Source organism: Thunnus albacares, chromosome 12, assembly GCF_914725855.1.
Source record: "Thunnus albacares chromosome 12, fThuAlb1.1, whole genome shotgun sequence".
Taxonomy (NCBI): Eukaryota; Metazoa; Chordata; class Actinopteri; order Scombriformes; family Scombridae; genus Thunnus; species Thunnus albacares.
This window is the reverse complement of record NC_058117.1, coordinates 24,729,795-24,748,032: the sequence shown is the minus strand read 5'-3', so window position 1 is coordinate 24,748,032 and position 18,238 is coordinate 24,729,795. Positions and strand designations below refer to the sequence as shown.

The 18,238-nt window shown below is 36.5% G+C and overlaps 2 protein-coding genes across 9 annotated transcripts in view; one reads left to right on the top strand and one right to left on the bottom strand.

Moving 5' to 3' along the window:
• The window catches only part of LOC122994024, a 105,454-nt gene that overhangs the window by 10,470 nt on the left and 76,746 nt on the right, over nucleotides 1-18,238 (bottom strand). Inside the window, exon 3 of the mRNA XM_044368556.1 lies at nucleotides 17,498-17,782. Coding sequence (XP_044224491.1) covers nucleotides 17,498-17,782 — 285 coding nt within the window. The remainder of the gene's footprint in view (nucleotides 1-17,497; nucleotides 17,783-18,238) is intronic.
• The window catches only part of LOC122994023, a 95,695-nt gene that overhangs the window by 46,580 nt on the left and 30,877 nt on the right, over nucleotides 1-18,238 (top strand). The window contains exon 7 of one of the 8 annotated variants that reach the window (XR_006406493.1): nucleotides 337-536. The exons of the other annotated variants lie outside the window; for them this stretch is intronic. The gene's annotated coding sequence lies outside the window, so the exon portion shown is untranslated. Of the gene's footprint in view, nucleotides 1-336; nucleotides 537-18,238 lie in introns of those variants that run through there. 8 annotated transcript variants of the gene reach the window in all.

Below are 18,238 nucleotides of genomic sequence, written 5' to 3'. Positions count from 1 at the left end.
TTAGTCTCAGTGGATCCTGTTGGTCTAGTTGGAAATCAAACCACAGCATAGGTAGTTTGGAGAAAGACCTGAAGCATCTTCTGTGGCATTCTGATTAGGACTTTGCGCTAGATTGATGTCATAGAAATAAAACAAACGACCGTGTTAGAAAAATGTTTTCCATTTTTGCTTTGCTTCACATACTCAGTACAGTATATATTCAAACCTGCTGTTCAATGAGAACTTGAACAGCAGGTTTGGACAGGTGGGTCGTGGTATGTCTGGAAATAATTCAGTTCACAGCAAAACATTTAAACACAAGAAAGCAGCACAAACAGGGACATCTGCATGTGGCAGGTTCAGTGGGAGCAAGCAGCAGCACCAGTACAGCAGACTGGGTGAAGCAGCTGTTATAGCAGAGATGGAGGTCGTTTAGATAGACTGCCAAGTCATTAGGATAAAGTGTTCAGTGTGCGTGGTTCTAGGCTGACCAGTGCATTAGGAAGGCTGCATTTCTGTTCCACTTGAACTTACACAAGGTTTTTGATTTTTTTAAACATTCCACCCGTTTCTGAAAATCAGATCTTGACTGTTAAATTATTCACAATGTGAAATTCTGTTCCTCAGTTTGACAAACAAAGTTGGGAGAGTTGTTGTTATGACCCACCCTTAGTCGGCCCTATGGGGCGAACAACACTCCACCATTTACCCAAAGTAAAACTCCAGCACCTTTTAAAATACCCCAAACCATGGGATTTATTAACAAGAACATACTAAACAACCAGGAGGCTAAATAAATGCTACAAACAATCAAAATACAACAGAAAAACTAAATAACATAAAGTCCCAGGCTGAGAGGCAAGACCAGTGGTCCACAAACAGGAAGCTCCCTTCTCTGCAGCAGGGACCTGGAGCATTTAACCCTTCCTCCCTCGCCAGGTGCACCTCACTGTGGATCGATTATGTGGAGGAGACCTGAGCGGAGCAACAGACAGGAGAGGAAAAGGACAGAAAGCACAGAAAATACATGCAGCCGTAACACATGTAGAAAAAAAAAAAGAAAACAACAACACTGTGGCGCTCACCTGAGGAACAGCATTTACTGTTTTTGCACTGTTGGTCTGTCAAAAAACATTGTTGATTTGCTTAATAATAATGATAATAAAGGCTATCATGATTGAGGTTAGCAAGATTAATTCAGGAAGCAAAACAACATGTAAAATTCAAGATGGACAGATTTTGGCAGAAAAAGAAAATAAAACTGTTGATGCTTCTTGAGCTCAAATACAAAATATGATGTTTATCTTGTTCTGAAGTTCACTGTAGTGTCAAATTTGTGTAGCAGTTTGGGCAAAACTTGATTTGCATTTGCACAACAGAAATGAATGAAAAAGATCCAGTTAATGTTCTTCGTAATCTTATTTAAGTTTAAACGTTGGTCCTTTTGTTATAAGCTTCACCATTATTGTTACTGGTTGATAGATATTCAGGCGAGTTTTTATATAGGAGAGAGGAGTTATTTCAGCTTGTAAAGGTGGGAATGACAGAAAAGGAATCACCCAATGGCATATTTTTGGTATTTACAGAAAGAGCCTTAGACTAAAAAAATTAAGTGAAAGTAACAACTTTTTTGCTTTAAGAGAACTCAAGAAACCTCTTTTACCAAGCAGATCTATGTTTCCAAAGCAAAATTTATATTTTAATTTCAGTTGGACTTTAATTATTCTTTTTTTACATAAGAGGTTTGTGGGTGTGGTAGATATTCTCTGCTACAATACTGGAATTCAAATACAAACAGCGATGAAGATTTTAATTACATATTACTCTTGTGCTGAAATTTACATTTACACTTACATATAGTGATTCCTTTGAAGAGGCCAAAGAAAATACAAAGACCGACGACCAAACAGCCGACTACAATCCCGATCCAGCTGCCTATTGTAAGGCTCTTATTAGTAGCTGTAAATAAACAAACAAACAAACAAAAAATAGATCAGAGATGTTGACATAATTTAAGATTGCAGTTTTAATTTCATAATAATTTCTGGGTGGCAGAAATAATCTCTCTGTCTGAGTTAAACCTCAAAGCGTTTTGGACCACCAACCCTCTAAAAGTCAATAGATTCATTAAATAACTTTTTAGCTGCAAATATTTTTCTGAACAGTAAGAAAATGTTAATATGTTGTCCCCCACAGTATTTGATAATAAATCTTTATGGATAAGGGTGATTCACACTGCATGACAAGCAGTGTGTGTAAACTGTGCATTATTGTCAGTTAGCTGTTATGTCTTTCAGTCTCACCAGTATTTAGAGGGCAGAGAGTCCGAATCTCCTTCATGTCTTTGGTCCAGTTGACCTGGTTGCTATGGTTACAGATGATGGAGTCACTCAACAGGTAGACATGGAGAGAAGAGCCAGAGGTTGTGTCCTCTGGTTGCTCTCCTCCATTCTGATAGCAGGTTTGGGTGTCACATCTAAAAGTGCTGCTGATGTGAGAGTGCTCTGTACTGCAGCTCACAGTGAGGTTACAGGACTCTGTGCTGTTAGACACAGAGTCCACTGACAGCTTAACTGGAGTCACTGGATCTGGGGAAAAAAACATTTATGAGAAGGGTTTTGGAAATCAGGGTACTATTGTGACAACATTTCAAAATTATAATGAAAAAATGATAAGAAACTTACTTTGGACTATGACCTTGTGTTCAGCTATGTTTTGTTCTCTTTCACCAATCACTTGTGCAACATAAGGTCCACTGTCGGCCTGTTGTAGATTCTTTAATAGCAAAGAGCCATTTTGATCAGAAAACTCAGCCCTTCCTTCTCAGTACCTTTTTGAGGCAATGTTTTGATCTGTAAGATCTTCCTCAGGCTTATTACTATTCCTATTCTATTTAAACTCTTTTTAATCCACAAATTGAAGGAATTGGCAGAATTACATTTCACTGTGATTTTATCTTACATGAATACATGTGACGAATAAACTTGGCCTGTGGATATTATTCCTGCTCCCTGCAGAGATTGAGTCCCTGCAGGACACATGTGTGTCCTGCACTGTTGTGGTATAAAAGATGTGCAATGCTTTAATATTCAAAAACCCCAAAGCTCGAAAAGTTCAATACATTTAGAGGTCAGATCCCATATACACCGAGGTCAGACAACATTCAAACTTCCCGTCACTCTTCCCTAGCCCTCACCTCTCACAGTGGTTGAGCAATAATGTGGTAAAATGTGGTTGGCTGTGAAAGTTACAACACCACAAATCTGATCAAACAAGTCCAAACAGGAAATGTAGTTGTCTAACATGATTTCCATTGTAGGTTTAAATGTACAGTTGACCAATCTGTGTGTGTGCGTGTGTGTGTGTACATCATGTTAGCATGCAAACGGTACAAATGAAGGGTTTCTGGAACTAAAGATTGTGAAGAAATGCACTGAGCAAAAGAGGGAAGTGAACTAGCAGCTGCTGAGTTTCTGCAAATAGTTGAGCTCAAGTTTGAATTTTAAAAGCTCCACAAATAGTATCTACTGTAACGGCTGAAAGAAAGAACAGAAAATAAAGAGTACATACCTCCACCATAATATTCGTTACTTTAATAAAAACAAAAACATTTTGATTTTTGATTTTTTTTTGCATTGGCGGTAAAGTTATTTCCCAATCAGAACAGAGAGGGCTCATCGGGAGGTGGGCCTTAAAGAGAGATATACTGAAAGTAATGAAGAATTCTAGTTTAATGTTTCAAGTTTAATTGTGTTCAAATTTCTCTGGTACTGAAGAATATTTTATCATTAATTTTTGTAATTTTTCTCATTTACATCAACCAGAACGTTAACAAACCTCATTTTTTTAACCATTGATAGGAATGGAGTAATAAATTACAACATCTAAAAAGAATTACATTTTTTAGTGAACACATGATTCAGTTTTATAGTATATTGTGTCAATAATGTCTGAATCAAAAACAAGTTCCAGTAGTGCCTCACTACAACAACCAGACTTTGAAAACAAAGTCAAACAACAGAAAATATTTGAAGAAAACTGTTTTACCTTGTGTTTCCCATGAATGCAGCACACAAACAGCAAAGAGGAGAATGACGAGAGCCATTGTGCATATGAGCTGTATGAGGAAGTGATAATATTATTTGTGCACTTTGACCGTGCTTAGTGATAACTTGTCTTCTAGGAAGTCTCTACATAATTCACAGATTTCACTGCAGTTTTTATTGAAACTTTAGCTACTGAAGAAATAGTCTGATTTTTCATTTTTGGAATATTTGAGCACCACAAGTGAAATCAGCCTCCTGCCAACACACTCATCATACAAAAAACCTAAAAGAATACACTACTGAAAAAAGCTGAAATGAAATATGGCCTCTAATCTTATGATCAACTTTATTAAATAATTTTTTAGAGAGAATGGTCTCATTTGAAAGTATTTTTCAACAGATCTCTCTATCTGCACTTTAGATAGTATTAACACCCCAGAGCTTAATGTTAATTAGAAAATGATTAAAAATACATGTTCCATACAATTTCCAACATATTCATATCCGTTGTCTGTCATGTCTAACCACCATCATTTAAACTGAGATGTAAATGCCAACCTGAGATGTGCTGCCCTCCTGCCAACACACTTGTCATAAAAACAAAACAAAAAAAAAACTAAAAGAATAAGTGTACTGGGCTCAGCAGCACCTGGTCTTCTATAAGTCACTGTACGATCCACAGATCTCAATGCAAACAGTTTTTACTGAAACTGTTGCGATATATATTTCACATGTAATTTTAGCAATATTTGAGTACTCATATGAATGTACTTAGCACTGTGGACAAAACTGAAGAGCCGGCATCATCGGTAATTTAAGTTCTGGTAGGTACAGCAAGACAGTCTATCTGCAGGACTCCTCTGTAGTGACACTTCTGGTGCAGGTCAAGTCAAGTCAATTTGTTTAATGAGCACATTAATAAACAATGGATGTTGACCAAAGTGCTTTACAGAGAGATTAAATTGTGGGATTATTTGATTGATGATTATATTCAAATAAAAATACAGGAATGATCAAATAAAAATACAGACATAAATAGAGGACATAAGAAAATGAATAAAAGCATAGAATATCTTGATAAAATCATAACACAAACAACAAATAAATACAAAGAGATAAAAGCCAGAGTGGTGTCAGGCATGTCTTCATGATGACAATTAAGAAGCTAAAGAAAAGAGAGAGGTCTTTAGAGGGGTTTAAAAAATATCAATAGAGGGGGAAGATCTAATAATAACAATATGTTGTATGTTATATGTTGTGGGCATTTTGGTCTGAGAAACTGTAGCCTGACATCTCTCTTTTTAGACAGCAGGTGGCTGCATGGTGATTATAGTCACATTGTAGCAGTACATGGAAGAGGAAGCATCTGTTTTTTGTGAGGGGGGAGTATGTATGTATTGTTGATATTTAGTTAGTAGTGATTCTGCTCCTACGAGGATGGACACTTTCCAGGTGTGAGTGTCGATACTTTTAATGAACAGTCCATCACTTTATCTGCTCAAATTCAGATATCTGTAATTAGTTATGATGAGTTCAACTCAAATATTTTTCATGTCTACATGATGCAGGTGGAAAAATCTTAAAGGCACTGACGGACAAAATAAGGTTCAATTCATAGGCTCCTAGAGGGACAGCCATATTCAAAATCACACACACACACACACACACACACACATAAAAAACACGATGCAAAACATTTAAAAAAGATCAAAATATTCAAATTACACCTCAAACATTCATTTTTATGATTTCAGACAAGTAAAACAATGACAGTCTCACTTAGATTAATGGACTGTCAATATAACAGTAAATTTGGATGCATTTATAGCAGTTTTATGAGTGCTATATAATGCATTCTGCTGTGAAACTCACAAAAAGCACGAGATAGGCCCACTCAGGAGCCAGTGTTTGGTTTGTCCGTTCTGGGCTACTGTAGAAACATGGTGGTGCAACATGGCGGGCTCTGTGGAAGAAGACCCACTCTCTATGTAGATATAAAGGGCTCATTCTAAGGTAACAAAAACAAAACTTCTTATTTTCAGGTGATTATACACTAATTAAAACATACTTATGATTATTATATTCCATTTCTGCCAATATTTCTGCCAATAGATCCCATAAATCTTACACAAACCTACTGTAAGTCAGCTAAGGAATTGTGAAGAAAGTAATTAGCCAATGTGCACGTTAAAACAAAATTTTAAAAAAAGTCAAATGTTACTACATCACATTACAAAGCTTACACATTGCTGTAAGGTGAGGTGCCGGGTAGAGGGGTCTTAATCCAGACAGAGACGTCACTAGTGAGACTAAACTGAGGTTGAACCGTAGAAGCAGTTTACAGCCTTCCATTGGTTGATTCTGCTGCCAATCAAACATGTCTGCACTCCTATTGACTAGTTTTACTGCCTCCACCTCGGTTTTTTTCTCCTGTTCTTCTCTCTCGGGCAGTTTTACTGAGCAGGGCACGTGCCTTTGTCCCGCTCAGCAAGTCAGAGCCCAGGAGCCCCACCCTGCGGTGATGTGACGGTGTTGCTTCCAGCAATCACACACTGTTCTTCTCAGTCTTTATTCTTATTCCGTCTTCCGTACGTTTTTTGTTTAACTGCTGCATACTTTGTGCTATAAAAACCATTCAACTGTCAATCTGTGCAACTCATTTAGCAGATATGTGCTTGTATTTTTCTGAAATGTAACATGTTTCAGTGATTTTATATAATTTTTTAAAACATTAAAATTTATAATGGCAGTCTATGGGATGAACCGTCCAACCGAGTTGGAACCTTGGTCACTTTGACACTCAACTGCACAGAAGTCCCTCATCGTACAGACGCCATTCAAACTGTAAAATGTTCACAAAACTTTGAACTTTCAAAGTAATCAGATTGTTTAGTGATATCTTTTGTACTTTTTTTTTTTAGCAATTTATGCCCAAAGTCAGGGGTGTTTCAGGCTTTTTCAGGTCTCACCAGTGTGTCATGTGATCAGGCACAGTGGAGAGCACAGTTATTTTTAGGACAGAAATGTTTTTCTAAACTGCTGTCACTCCCACAATTTTAACTCCTCAAGCACATATCTTGTCTCAGTATGTTGCCACAAGCCTCCTCTCTCTCAAAATGTAAATACATTTCACATAGGACTTAAAGTTTTTGAGATCTGAACCTTAATTGATAGAGAGTCGCTGTCATGTTCTCATTGACTGCAATATAGTCTGCAGGATGTGTGTCTCCTCTTACTCCAGTTTTTTAAACTCACAGATTCTCTCTTCCTTCAAACACTTTTTACACATATCATTCATTCTCATGTTAAACTAGTCTTGCTTTCACTAATGATGTACAAATCTCTGGGCTTCAAGCTCTGGTTTGAGACAAATACATTTTCCTCATCAAAATGGAGATTTTTTCCTCTCATTTTTGTGAATGTCTGTTGGCTCAGTGGTTTTGAACACTGCTCTCTGATCAGCTTCACTTTAGATGACAAGGTTGTGTGTTTGATACCTGCTCACTGCAGTGCTCCTCATAATATTGCTCTCATATACAAAGTTGCTTTACATCTCTATCATGTACCATAAGTCAATTCCTCTTTAGCTTACCTTAACATTATTACCTAAAATGTGTATTGCAATTCTTGTTAAATGCATCTTTTCCTATTCTGTGGAGCCAGTCTGAGTAGTCCAGTGATTTAAGCTCATATCACCGCTAAACTCCCTTTAGATCCAAAGGTTGTGAGTTCAAACCCTGCTTAGGGCAGAACTCAGTAGAGTTGAAGGATGAAGGAGTCCAGGTGATGTCAATCTGCTTGCTGAGCTGAGCTGCTTTTTTGTCAATTTCATGCAATTGACAGACTAAATAGCAGAATCTGGCCTGGCATTGCCGTGTGACATGTTAGCTCAGTGCATAGCATGTCTGTCACACAAACATGAGGGTGTAGGTTCAATTGTAATCTTGGTAGATTTCTCAATACTCTTCAGCTTCCAGTTATGCAATCTAAATTCACTTTCAGCAATCACACGCAATATCTACAGAAATTACATTTTCTTGTTAACTTTTTTAAATGACAACATATAAAAAACCTCAAATTTTCAGTGAACACATGGCTCAGTTTTATAGTATATAATGTCAATAATGTCTAATTCAAAAATAAGTTCCAGCTGTGCCTCACTACAACAACCAGACTTTGAAAACAAAGTCAACCAACAACAGGAAATATTTAAAATGAAATGTTTTACCTTGTGCTTCCCATGAATACAGCACACAAACAGCAAAGAAAAGTACGGTGAGAGCCATTATGGATAATGTGCCACATGCAGGAAGTGGAAATGCTATTTGTGTTCTTTGAATGTGCTTAGTCGCAACTTGTCTTCTGTAAGTCTCTGTACGATCCACAGATCTCACTTAACAGTTTTATTGAACGTTGCTACCAAAGGAAGTGTCCCATATTTCAGATGTAATTTTAGCAACATTTGAGCAACACAAATGAATTCAGAATATTAATGTATTTAGCATTGTGGACTAAACTGAAGAGCCAGAATTATCTGTAATTAAAGTCCTGCTAGGTACAGCAAGGCAGCCTGCAGGAGTCCACTGTAGTGACACTTCAACCCAGATAGCAAAATTACTGTGACCCAGATCCAGCCCACACCCTACATTTCGGCACTTTCATCCAGCCCACATACCGCATGGAATGAAGGTACTTGGGCGGTCCGCTCCTGTTCCCCGGATCTGGGCCACAAGCAAGCTGTATGTCAACCAAGAACAAAACAAATAAACCAGAACTGGCCCACATCCAGAGTATACATACCTGAGAGCACCGCATCTTTACCAAAAAAGGCCCACATTTGATTTGGGATCTTTGGGTCATATTTGCTATTTTACATGTGGGCCATTTCAGGCTCACATCCATTTTGTCCAGGCCAGAAGAAGGCCAGCAGTACCACATCATTGCCTGAGGTGGCCCACTTCTGTATCCTATCTGGGAAGGCAACTCAAATAAAAAAATTTTAAAGAGCACATTTAAAAACAATGGACGTTGACCAAAACGCTTTACATTTTGAGATTATGAGATTATTTGATTGATGATTACAATCAAACAAAAACACAAGTATGATCAAATACAAATACAGACATTAATAAGAGGACATAAGAAAATGACTAAAAGCATAGAATATCTTGATAAAATCATAACACAAACAGCATTGCACAAATAAGATACAAACTGATAAAAGCCAGACTGTGGTCAGGCATGTCCTCATGATGACAATTAATAGGCTAATTATTAATCATTAATTAATAAAAGAGATGGGTCTTTAGTGGGGTTATATTGTTGGGGTTGATATTTAGTTAGTATTGATTCTGCTCCAGAAGGCACAAGTGTCAATACTTTTAATGAACAGTCCATCACTTTATCTTCTAAAATTCAAATATCTGTAATTAGTTATGATGAGTTCACCTCTAATGTTTTTCCTGTGGACAGGATGCAGTGGGAAAAAAAACTTAAATGCACTGACAGACAACATAAGGTTCAAATCAGAGTCTCCTAGTAGGACAGCCGTACACAAAATTACACACACACTAAAAAACACAATGCAAAACATTTAAAACAGATCAAGTAAAATATGTTTTTGCAGAATACATTATATAACACTCATAAAACTGCCATAAATGCATCTAGATTTACCATTATATTGACAGTCCATTAATCTAAGTGAGACTGTCTGACATTACTTTACTTGTCTCACATTATAAAAATGAATGTTCAAGGAATAAAGGCAGTGGCAGAAATATTCAGCTCACTTTCATGATGACCACTTTTAAAGACAGTGGTGACTGAAAAAGCATACAAATGATTTTGATTTCTGTTCTTTTTACAGGGTCCAGTGATGTGACAACTGTGTTTGTGCAGAAAGGGAAGGATTTATGTTTGGATGTTCAGACACCTGTTCAGAAACCTCCAGACCTTGCATTGTGCATTCTTATACACTGAGTAGTTTGTGAATAAATTATTCAATTTGAGTTCCTCTCCTTGGGTAATTTCTACTGTTCATCCCATTTTCATTTTATAAACCTCTTCACCGGCCACACATGTCTTTTTGTCACATATCATTGGTGCAATGCAAAGATGACGTCAAAAGATGAGGCCTTTGCAGGCTCCATTTTCTTTGCTGCAAAATGTCGGTTGTCTATTTGAAAATTTACAGATGTCCACACCACTGGTATCTTTCATCTTGCAGCCCAAAAATGCAAGAGGTGTTAAATAAACTGTAGTGCAATGAGAAAGGAAGTAGTTATATTGCATGTGCAGTGAGCTACCTAGATAAGTGTGTTAAAGTGACTCAAACTAACTAAACTAATACAATAAATACACAGTATAAACTTTTAAGTGGACCACAGATGAAAATGATCCGTCAGCTAACTCTGGTGCAACATACAAAACCTTTTCCTTTAAATATAGTGCTATTAATTATTCAAACTTTGCAAGGATACCAACAGGATCTATTGAAATATATAATAGTATTCTTGTTTATCATCATCTTAACTTCTTATTTGACAGACTTAAATGATTTCAATAATTAAAGACTTTATTTGCAGATCTCAAACAGTAAAACAGAGCTTGGAGAGGAAGTTTGAATAGAGAAGTTATTTTGTTCACATCATCAACATGGTAACATCCTGTAAGTTTATGTGGTTTTAACAGGAAAACACACCTGTGACACAGAGGCTCTGCACTCTGAAGTCAGGGCAGCCAGAGATGATGATGTTTATCTTTGTGATACTGGGACTTCTGCTCTGCGAAGAATTAGCAGGTAGGACAATCATATGACATTTTAATTTTATTACAGATACAGCAATGATACCTGAGCAGACTTTTATGATTAATGCACTGAGCATTGTGGGGACAACTGAAGAGCCTAAAAACATCTGTAATGAAAGTCCTGTGAGGTTCTACAGCTTTGAGCTCATGATTAGGAACAAACTTGCAATTTTAAAGGTTTTTATTAGAGCAGCAGGAAAGAAAGGGATACTCTAGCTTGATGAGGGTTTCATTGCCCTTTTTTAAGAATCAGCAAAAATTCTCAGACAACAAAAAAGCAACAAAATTATTTCTTGAGGGTTCTTTGCTTTTATTTGCTGTTAAACAAAACAGATTTAAGACAGAGCTGATATGAGTCAACCCCTTTAAAGATCCCCTCCATACATGTTTTAACATATATAAATAGTCTGTTTTGAATAATAATTTGTGTTCGGTGTGGTTTTTCCACAAAACAGTTCCATTACCATGTTTGTTAAAATGGCATCACGTCCTTCTGCCTCATTGAAAAATCCAGTATATATGAACAACGTTTATGGAAACAAATACAAAGGGTTTAGTAAAAATGTGATTATCATTATTATTATTGGTGTTGGTGTTTATTTGTTTATTATGTTCTGCAGAGGAGGTTAAAAGTACTGTGTTGTGTGTTTGACAAAGAATACATGTCAGTTAAGTTCAAAGAACAGGATACAGCATTGTAGGCCAGAAGAAAGCAACAATAAAGAAAAACAAATATCCATCATTTCTGGCTACGACAAGCTTCATCATTTTGGGGTCAAATGCTATGAAAATAAATGAATATAAATGTGATTATGTGTCTCTGTTGTTATTACAGTGTCTGGTGCTCTGACTCCTGTGTTTGTGAAGAAAGGAAATGATGTACTTCTGGAAGTCAAGAAACCTGTTGGACTGACTGAGGGGGAAGATATTTTTCAATATCAGTTACTCTATAGTAAAATTATCATATGATAACAAAAAAAATCTTTGAAAAGTACTCAGGAAGGGTTGAGTTGACTAATCAAAATGGCTCATTGCTATTAAAGAATCTACAACAGGCCGACAGTGGACGTTATGTTGCACTAGTGGCTGGTGAAAGAGACCGAATCATAGCTGAATACAAGGTCAAAGTCCAAAGTAAGGTTCTTATCATTTTATCATTATAATTTTGAAATGTTGACATAATAGTATCCTGATTTCCAAAGCCCTTCACGCAGATGTTTTTTTCCAGATCCAGTGTCTCCAGTTAACCTGTCAGTGGACTCTATTTCTAACAGCGCAGACTCCTGTAACCTCACTGTGACCTGCAGTACACAGGACCCTCACATCAGCAGCACTTTTAGATGTGACACCCAAACCTGCAATCAGATGGGAGGAGAGCAATCAGAGGTCTCAACCTCTGGCTCTTCTCTCCATGTCTACTTGCTGAATGACTCCATCATCTGTAACCATAGCAACCAGGTCAGCTGGACCAGAGACATGAAGGAGATTCAGAGTTTCTGCCCTCTAAATGCTGGTAAGACTGAAAGATAATGTGTAATAAACACGTTCTGACTGTTGGGCCTCACCGATGACATCAAATCAAAATTTGAAGATAGTTATTTAACTTAAATGTTACTTAAGTAAACTACTATGATGTTTTTATAGATCTCATTTACAGGTTTACAACTTTGCAAGAGGGATCATAAATGTGCTGCACAAAATTACAGGAACATATTTTACTGTGTTATAATGCATGTCAATACAAATATCCTGCAAACATACAGTATCTCACTTTTGAAGATTAGAATACTCAATTCTTGTGTTGTGTTCATTTAACTTAATGACGTGCATCAAATTTATGTAGAAGCAAAGTTTTAGTCAGTTAGTCAGGCAAGACTGTTTTTAATAAAGCAAAATACAAAATAAAGGCAATTATGGCAATTATTCTATTAAGTGTCTCTCTGTCTGTGTTAGTGACAGTCTACTGTCGGTGTAGTTGTTGCTTCCATGAAGTACAGCACATAAAACTCAACTGTACTCTACAATTATTTTCAAATGTATAAATTAGAATACTTACTGTATATCAACAACATATTTGTAAAATAAATTATGTGGACCATTTTTAAGTCAGAAATTTGTCAACTTTAAAAAAAGACACAAAATATTTTCCAAAGACAGTATTTGGGTTAATTTGTTGTCAGAACTGTAATAAAAAAGTCTTTTGTTGTGTTGCAGGTTCAGAGAGTCTCTCTGCTGGTATCTCTGTGTGTCTGGTGAAGACAGTCGTGTTTTCTGTCGGTCTGGTCATCATGGTGTCTGCCGTCATCAGTGTCCACCTGATGGAGAAGCTCAAGAAGCAATAATGAAGAGACAAATCTACACCAACCAACCTGTCATGTACATTCTTATCAAGTAGTACAGCAGACACCGCTGTGCATGTGTGGGAATGTGGTCCTGTTTGCAGAGCTTCACTTGCTTGTTGTGCTACATATCACAACCTCTTAACTTTGTAAAAATATTCTGTCTCTCCTAATGAAGAGTGTTGTCTTGCTACTTCAACAGCCAACCTAGGTGCTTAATAAATCTTCTTCATTTCACCTACTTGTTTTGCTTCCTCCTCTTTAGGATGTCTGCCTTAATAAACCTGTTTTACCTTAAAAATAAATAAGTTTTACACCATAAATCAATACAACCCCAGATATTTGTTCCTGAAGTTTGTTCATGCAGCCTGATTGAAACAAGTTTGTCTGGTCCAGCATTTCTTTTAATCTAAATCTTCACACTATAATAATATAACATCTTATTAAAAACAGCTGAAATCAAGCCATGTCTCAATGCAATGATGCTATTAAAATCACTACTTATGATTCCTATTTTAATAACATTAGAAGGCAGCTTTCAGGAAGCCTAATATTATTGTTCTGTCAAATAAAAAAACTAAAACTAAACTAATGTTGATGCAGCACAAAGAAAAGCAGCAGGCCTTTTATATGTAAACTCAAAACCTTTTGGTTGAAGTACAAGTCATGTGATTTCTGATTTCAGACAGGACTTCTCAGTGATAAGTGTGATCAGAATATTAGATCAGAGCAGATATGCACTTACCAATGCATAAATTATGTCCCTAATATTTGTTTGAGTATGTATGCTGATTTAACTTTTGGGTAAAGTAAGCAAAACATTTACAAGAACCAGAAAACTTAACTCTCATGTCATATTGTGTATTTTTGTGAATCACTTAGGGCCTTGTATTGTAAATGATCATACAGCATGAAGTTTTTTCCCCACTCAAATATTGTGGGAGAGATTTCTTTCAAGAATGATACACTGAACATACACAACAAATGCAGATGAAGAAGAAAGAAAAACAAGAACACTTAATCTTGTCGGCTGAATGATAATCCATATTGAAATTTATTATTTTTTCCATTCATCCATTATCTTTATCGACTTATCATGATCAGGGTCTTGGGGACTCTGGAGGTAATTGCTACCATTGGGTGAGATCCTGAACAGGTTTGTTACAGAGCTGACGCATATATACAGACAACTGTTCACACATTCATTTAAAGCCAACGGCAATTTAGAGTCCCTAATTCACCTAACCTGTATGTGAGGGAGAAAACTGCCAACCTGGACAAGAAGACTTACTTAAAAATATATAAAAATACATTGAATAAGTCAAAAGAATAGCTTGGCTTTTTGGGAAACATTTGTTTTCTTGCCAAGAGTTAAATGAAAATATGTCTGTGCCTCAAATATGAAGCTGCAGCAGGGGCTCAATTAGCTTAGCTTAGCACAAAGACTGGAAACAGCTAGCTTTACTCTTTACAAAGTTAAAAATATATACATAACCTCTAAAGCTTACTATTTAAAATGTTTGTTTAGTTCATACAAAAACAAAAATGTAAAAATCTCTATTTGTTATTTTTCTTTTCCAGATAACTGGATGGCAAAAATTTACTTAGCTGCAGGGGACCGCTGTCCGCTTCCCGTTTCCAACTGTGAGTGTCACGTTTCCAGCCGGGACATTTAAATAAAAAAACATAACAACGATTGTTGTGGTGTTTACTGTTGTCATGATGACGAAGGTTGCGTAACTTTAAGGAAGTGGAAACCACGTTTCAAGTGATCATTTTATCCCAAACTATGATTTTTCCCTAACCCTAACCAAGCTGTTTTTGTGCCTAAACCTAACCAGACCTTAACCACAGCGTTGTCACACCATAAAACATCAATATTTTTTTAACAGTAATTTGCTTTTGGTAACGGTTTTTGAAAGCGGCATATTACACTCCCATGGGTCATTCTGAAAATGGATCATTCTGGAGTGCAGGTACAATCCACCTATGTGGTTGTTTAGTTATGAGGATGTGTTGGAAATAACTTAAAATGGAGGAAAAGCTGATCGTCATGGTCTCTGGTTTCTCTACTACCTTTATACTGCACTGTATTCAATGAGCTACTGGGACTGTTAAAAGAAGGACAATGTGTGGAAACAAAACGCCGTCATCATTGGTCCATTAGTACAGCAGCTGGGTCAGAAAACAACTGTGCAGTCGAAGCAGAGTATGTAAATTACGTTCTCCATACAACACAAACACACAGAACTACAGATTCATATGAGATCAGAGAGTGACTACGACTTTGCATTCATGTGTGTGAACACACCATTAGCATGCCATGATTTAGTCCTGTGAATGTATCTTATCTGTGTTTTTCAGTTCTGGGTGGTGGTTGGACTATTGAGCAAAGTTAATCTGAGAATAAATGGTCTCTGGCAGGTTGATGTTATTACTCTCAGTGGATCTTGTGGGTCTAGTTGAAATTCCTACTGTAGAATAGGTGGTGCATCCTGAAGCATCTTCTGTGGCATTCTGATTCAGAGGTTTGGCTGCCTCGATGCCCTAGAAATAAATCAAACGACCGTGTTAGAAAAATGTTTTCCATTTTTGCTTTGCTTCACATACTCAGTACAGTATATATCAAACCTGCTGTTCAATGAGAACTCAAACAGCAGGTTTGGACTGGTGGGTCGTGGTACATCTGGAAATAATTCAGTTCACAGCAAAACATGTAAACACAAGAAAACAGCACAAACAGTGCTGTCTTCAGTGACATCTGCATGTGGCTGGTTCAGTAGGAGCAAGCAGCAGCACCAGTACAGCAGACTGGGTGAAGCAGCTGTTATAGCAGAGATGGAGGTCGTTTAGATAGACTGCCAAGTCATTAGGATAAAGTGTTCAGTGTGCGTGGTTAAAGGTTTTTAATTTTTTTAAATATTTCAACTGTTTCTGAAAATCAGGTCTTAACTGTTAAATTATTCACAATGTGAAATTCTGTTCCTCAGTTTGACAAGCAAAGTTTAGAGAGTTATGAAAAAAACAACACTGTGGCACTTACCTGAGGAACAGCGTATATTGTATTTTCGCAGGTCTTTTTTCTTTTCTGTTGGTCTGTAATAAAAAAACATTGTTGATTTGCTTAATAATAATAATAATAATAATAATAATAATAATAATAATAATAATAATAATAATAATAATAATAATAATAATAATAAAGGCTATCATGATTGAGGTTAGCAAAGATTAATTCAGAAAGCAAAACAACTTGTAAAATTCAAGATGGACAGATTTTGGCAGAAAAAGAAAATAAAACTGTTGATGCTTATTGAGCTCAAATACAAAATATGATGTTTATCTTGTTCTTAAGTTCATTGTAGTGGGAGGGACTTTGGCTTTTAGGTCAGCAGTTTGGACAAAATTTGATTTGCATTTGAACAACAGAAATGAATGAAAAAGATCCAGTTGATGTTCTTCATAATCTTATTTAATTCAGTTTAAATGTGTCTCCTTTTGTTACAAGCTTCACCATTATTGTTACTGGTTGATAAATATTAATAATAGTCGAGTTTTTATATAGGAGAGAGGAGTTGTTTCAGCTTGTAAAGGTGGGCATGACAGAAGAGATTTGGGAACCACCCAATGGCACGTTTTTTTGGACTAAGAAAAGTTTTTGCTCTTAAGAGAACTCCAGAAACCTCTTTTACCAAGCAGGTCTATGTTTCCAAAGCAAAATATACATATTTTAATTTTAGTTGGACTTTGATCATTCTGGTGGCATTTTTTTTATTCATACATAAGAGGTTTGTGGGTTTGGTAGATATTCTCTGCTACAATACTGGAATTCAAATACAAACAGATATGAAGATTTTTATTACATTATTACTCTTGTGCTGAAATTTACATTGGGACTTACATATAGGGATTCCTGCAAATACAGAGATGACGACCAAACAGCTGACTATGATGCCTATTCTTAGTCTCCCATTAGGAACTGTAAATAAACAAACCAACAAACAAAAAATAGATCAGAGATGTTGACATATTTCAAGATTGCAGTTTTAATTTCATAATAATTTCTGGGTGGCAGAAATAATCTCTCTGTCTGAGTTAAACCTCAAAGAGTTTTGGACCACCAACCCTCTAAAAGTCAATGGATTCATTAAATAACTTTTTAGCTGCAAATATTTTTCTGAGCAGTAAGAAAATGTTAATATGTTGACCCCCACAGTATTTGATAATAAATCTTTATGGATAAGGGTGATCCACACTGCATGACAAGCAGTGTGTGTAAACTGTGCATTATTGTCAGTTAGCTGTTATGTCTTTCAGTCTCACCAGTATTTAGAGGGCAGAGAGTCCGAATCTTCTTCAAGTCTTTGGTCCAGTTGACCTGGTTGCTATGGTTACAGATGATGTGGTCATTCAACAGGTAGACATGGAGAGAAGAATCAGAGGATGTGTCCTCTGGTTGCTCTCCTCCCATCTGATTGCAGGTTTGGGTGTCACATCTAAAAGTGCTGCTGATGTGAGAGCGCTCTGTCCTGCAGCTCACAGTGAGGTTACAAGACTCTGTGCTGTTAGAGACAGAGTCCACTGACAGCTTAACTGGAGTCACTGGATCTGGGGAAAAAAACATTTATGAGAAGGGTTTTGGAAATTAGAGTACTATTGTGACAACATTTCAAAATTATAATGAAAAAATGATAAGAAACTTACTTTGGACTATGACCTTGTGTTCAGCTATGTTTTGTTCTCTTTCACCAATCACTTGTGCAACATAAGGTCCACTGTCGGCCTGTTGTAGATTCTTTAATAGCAAAGAGCGATTTTGATCAGAAAACTCAGCCCGTTGTGAGTAGTTTTTAAAGATAATTATTTTGTTATCATATGATAATTTTACTATAGAGTAAGTCTGACTGAACATCCAAAAAAAATCTTCCTCCTCAGTCAGAACAACAGGTTTCTTGACTTCCAGAAGTACATCATGTCCCTGCTTCACAAACACAGGAGTCACAGCTGTGGACCCTAAAAGAACATATCAAAAAAGAACAGATGTCAAAATCATGAAAACGCATT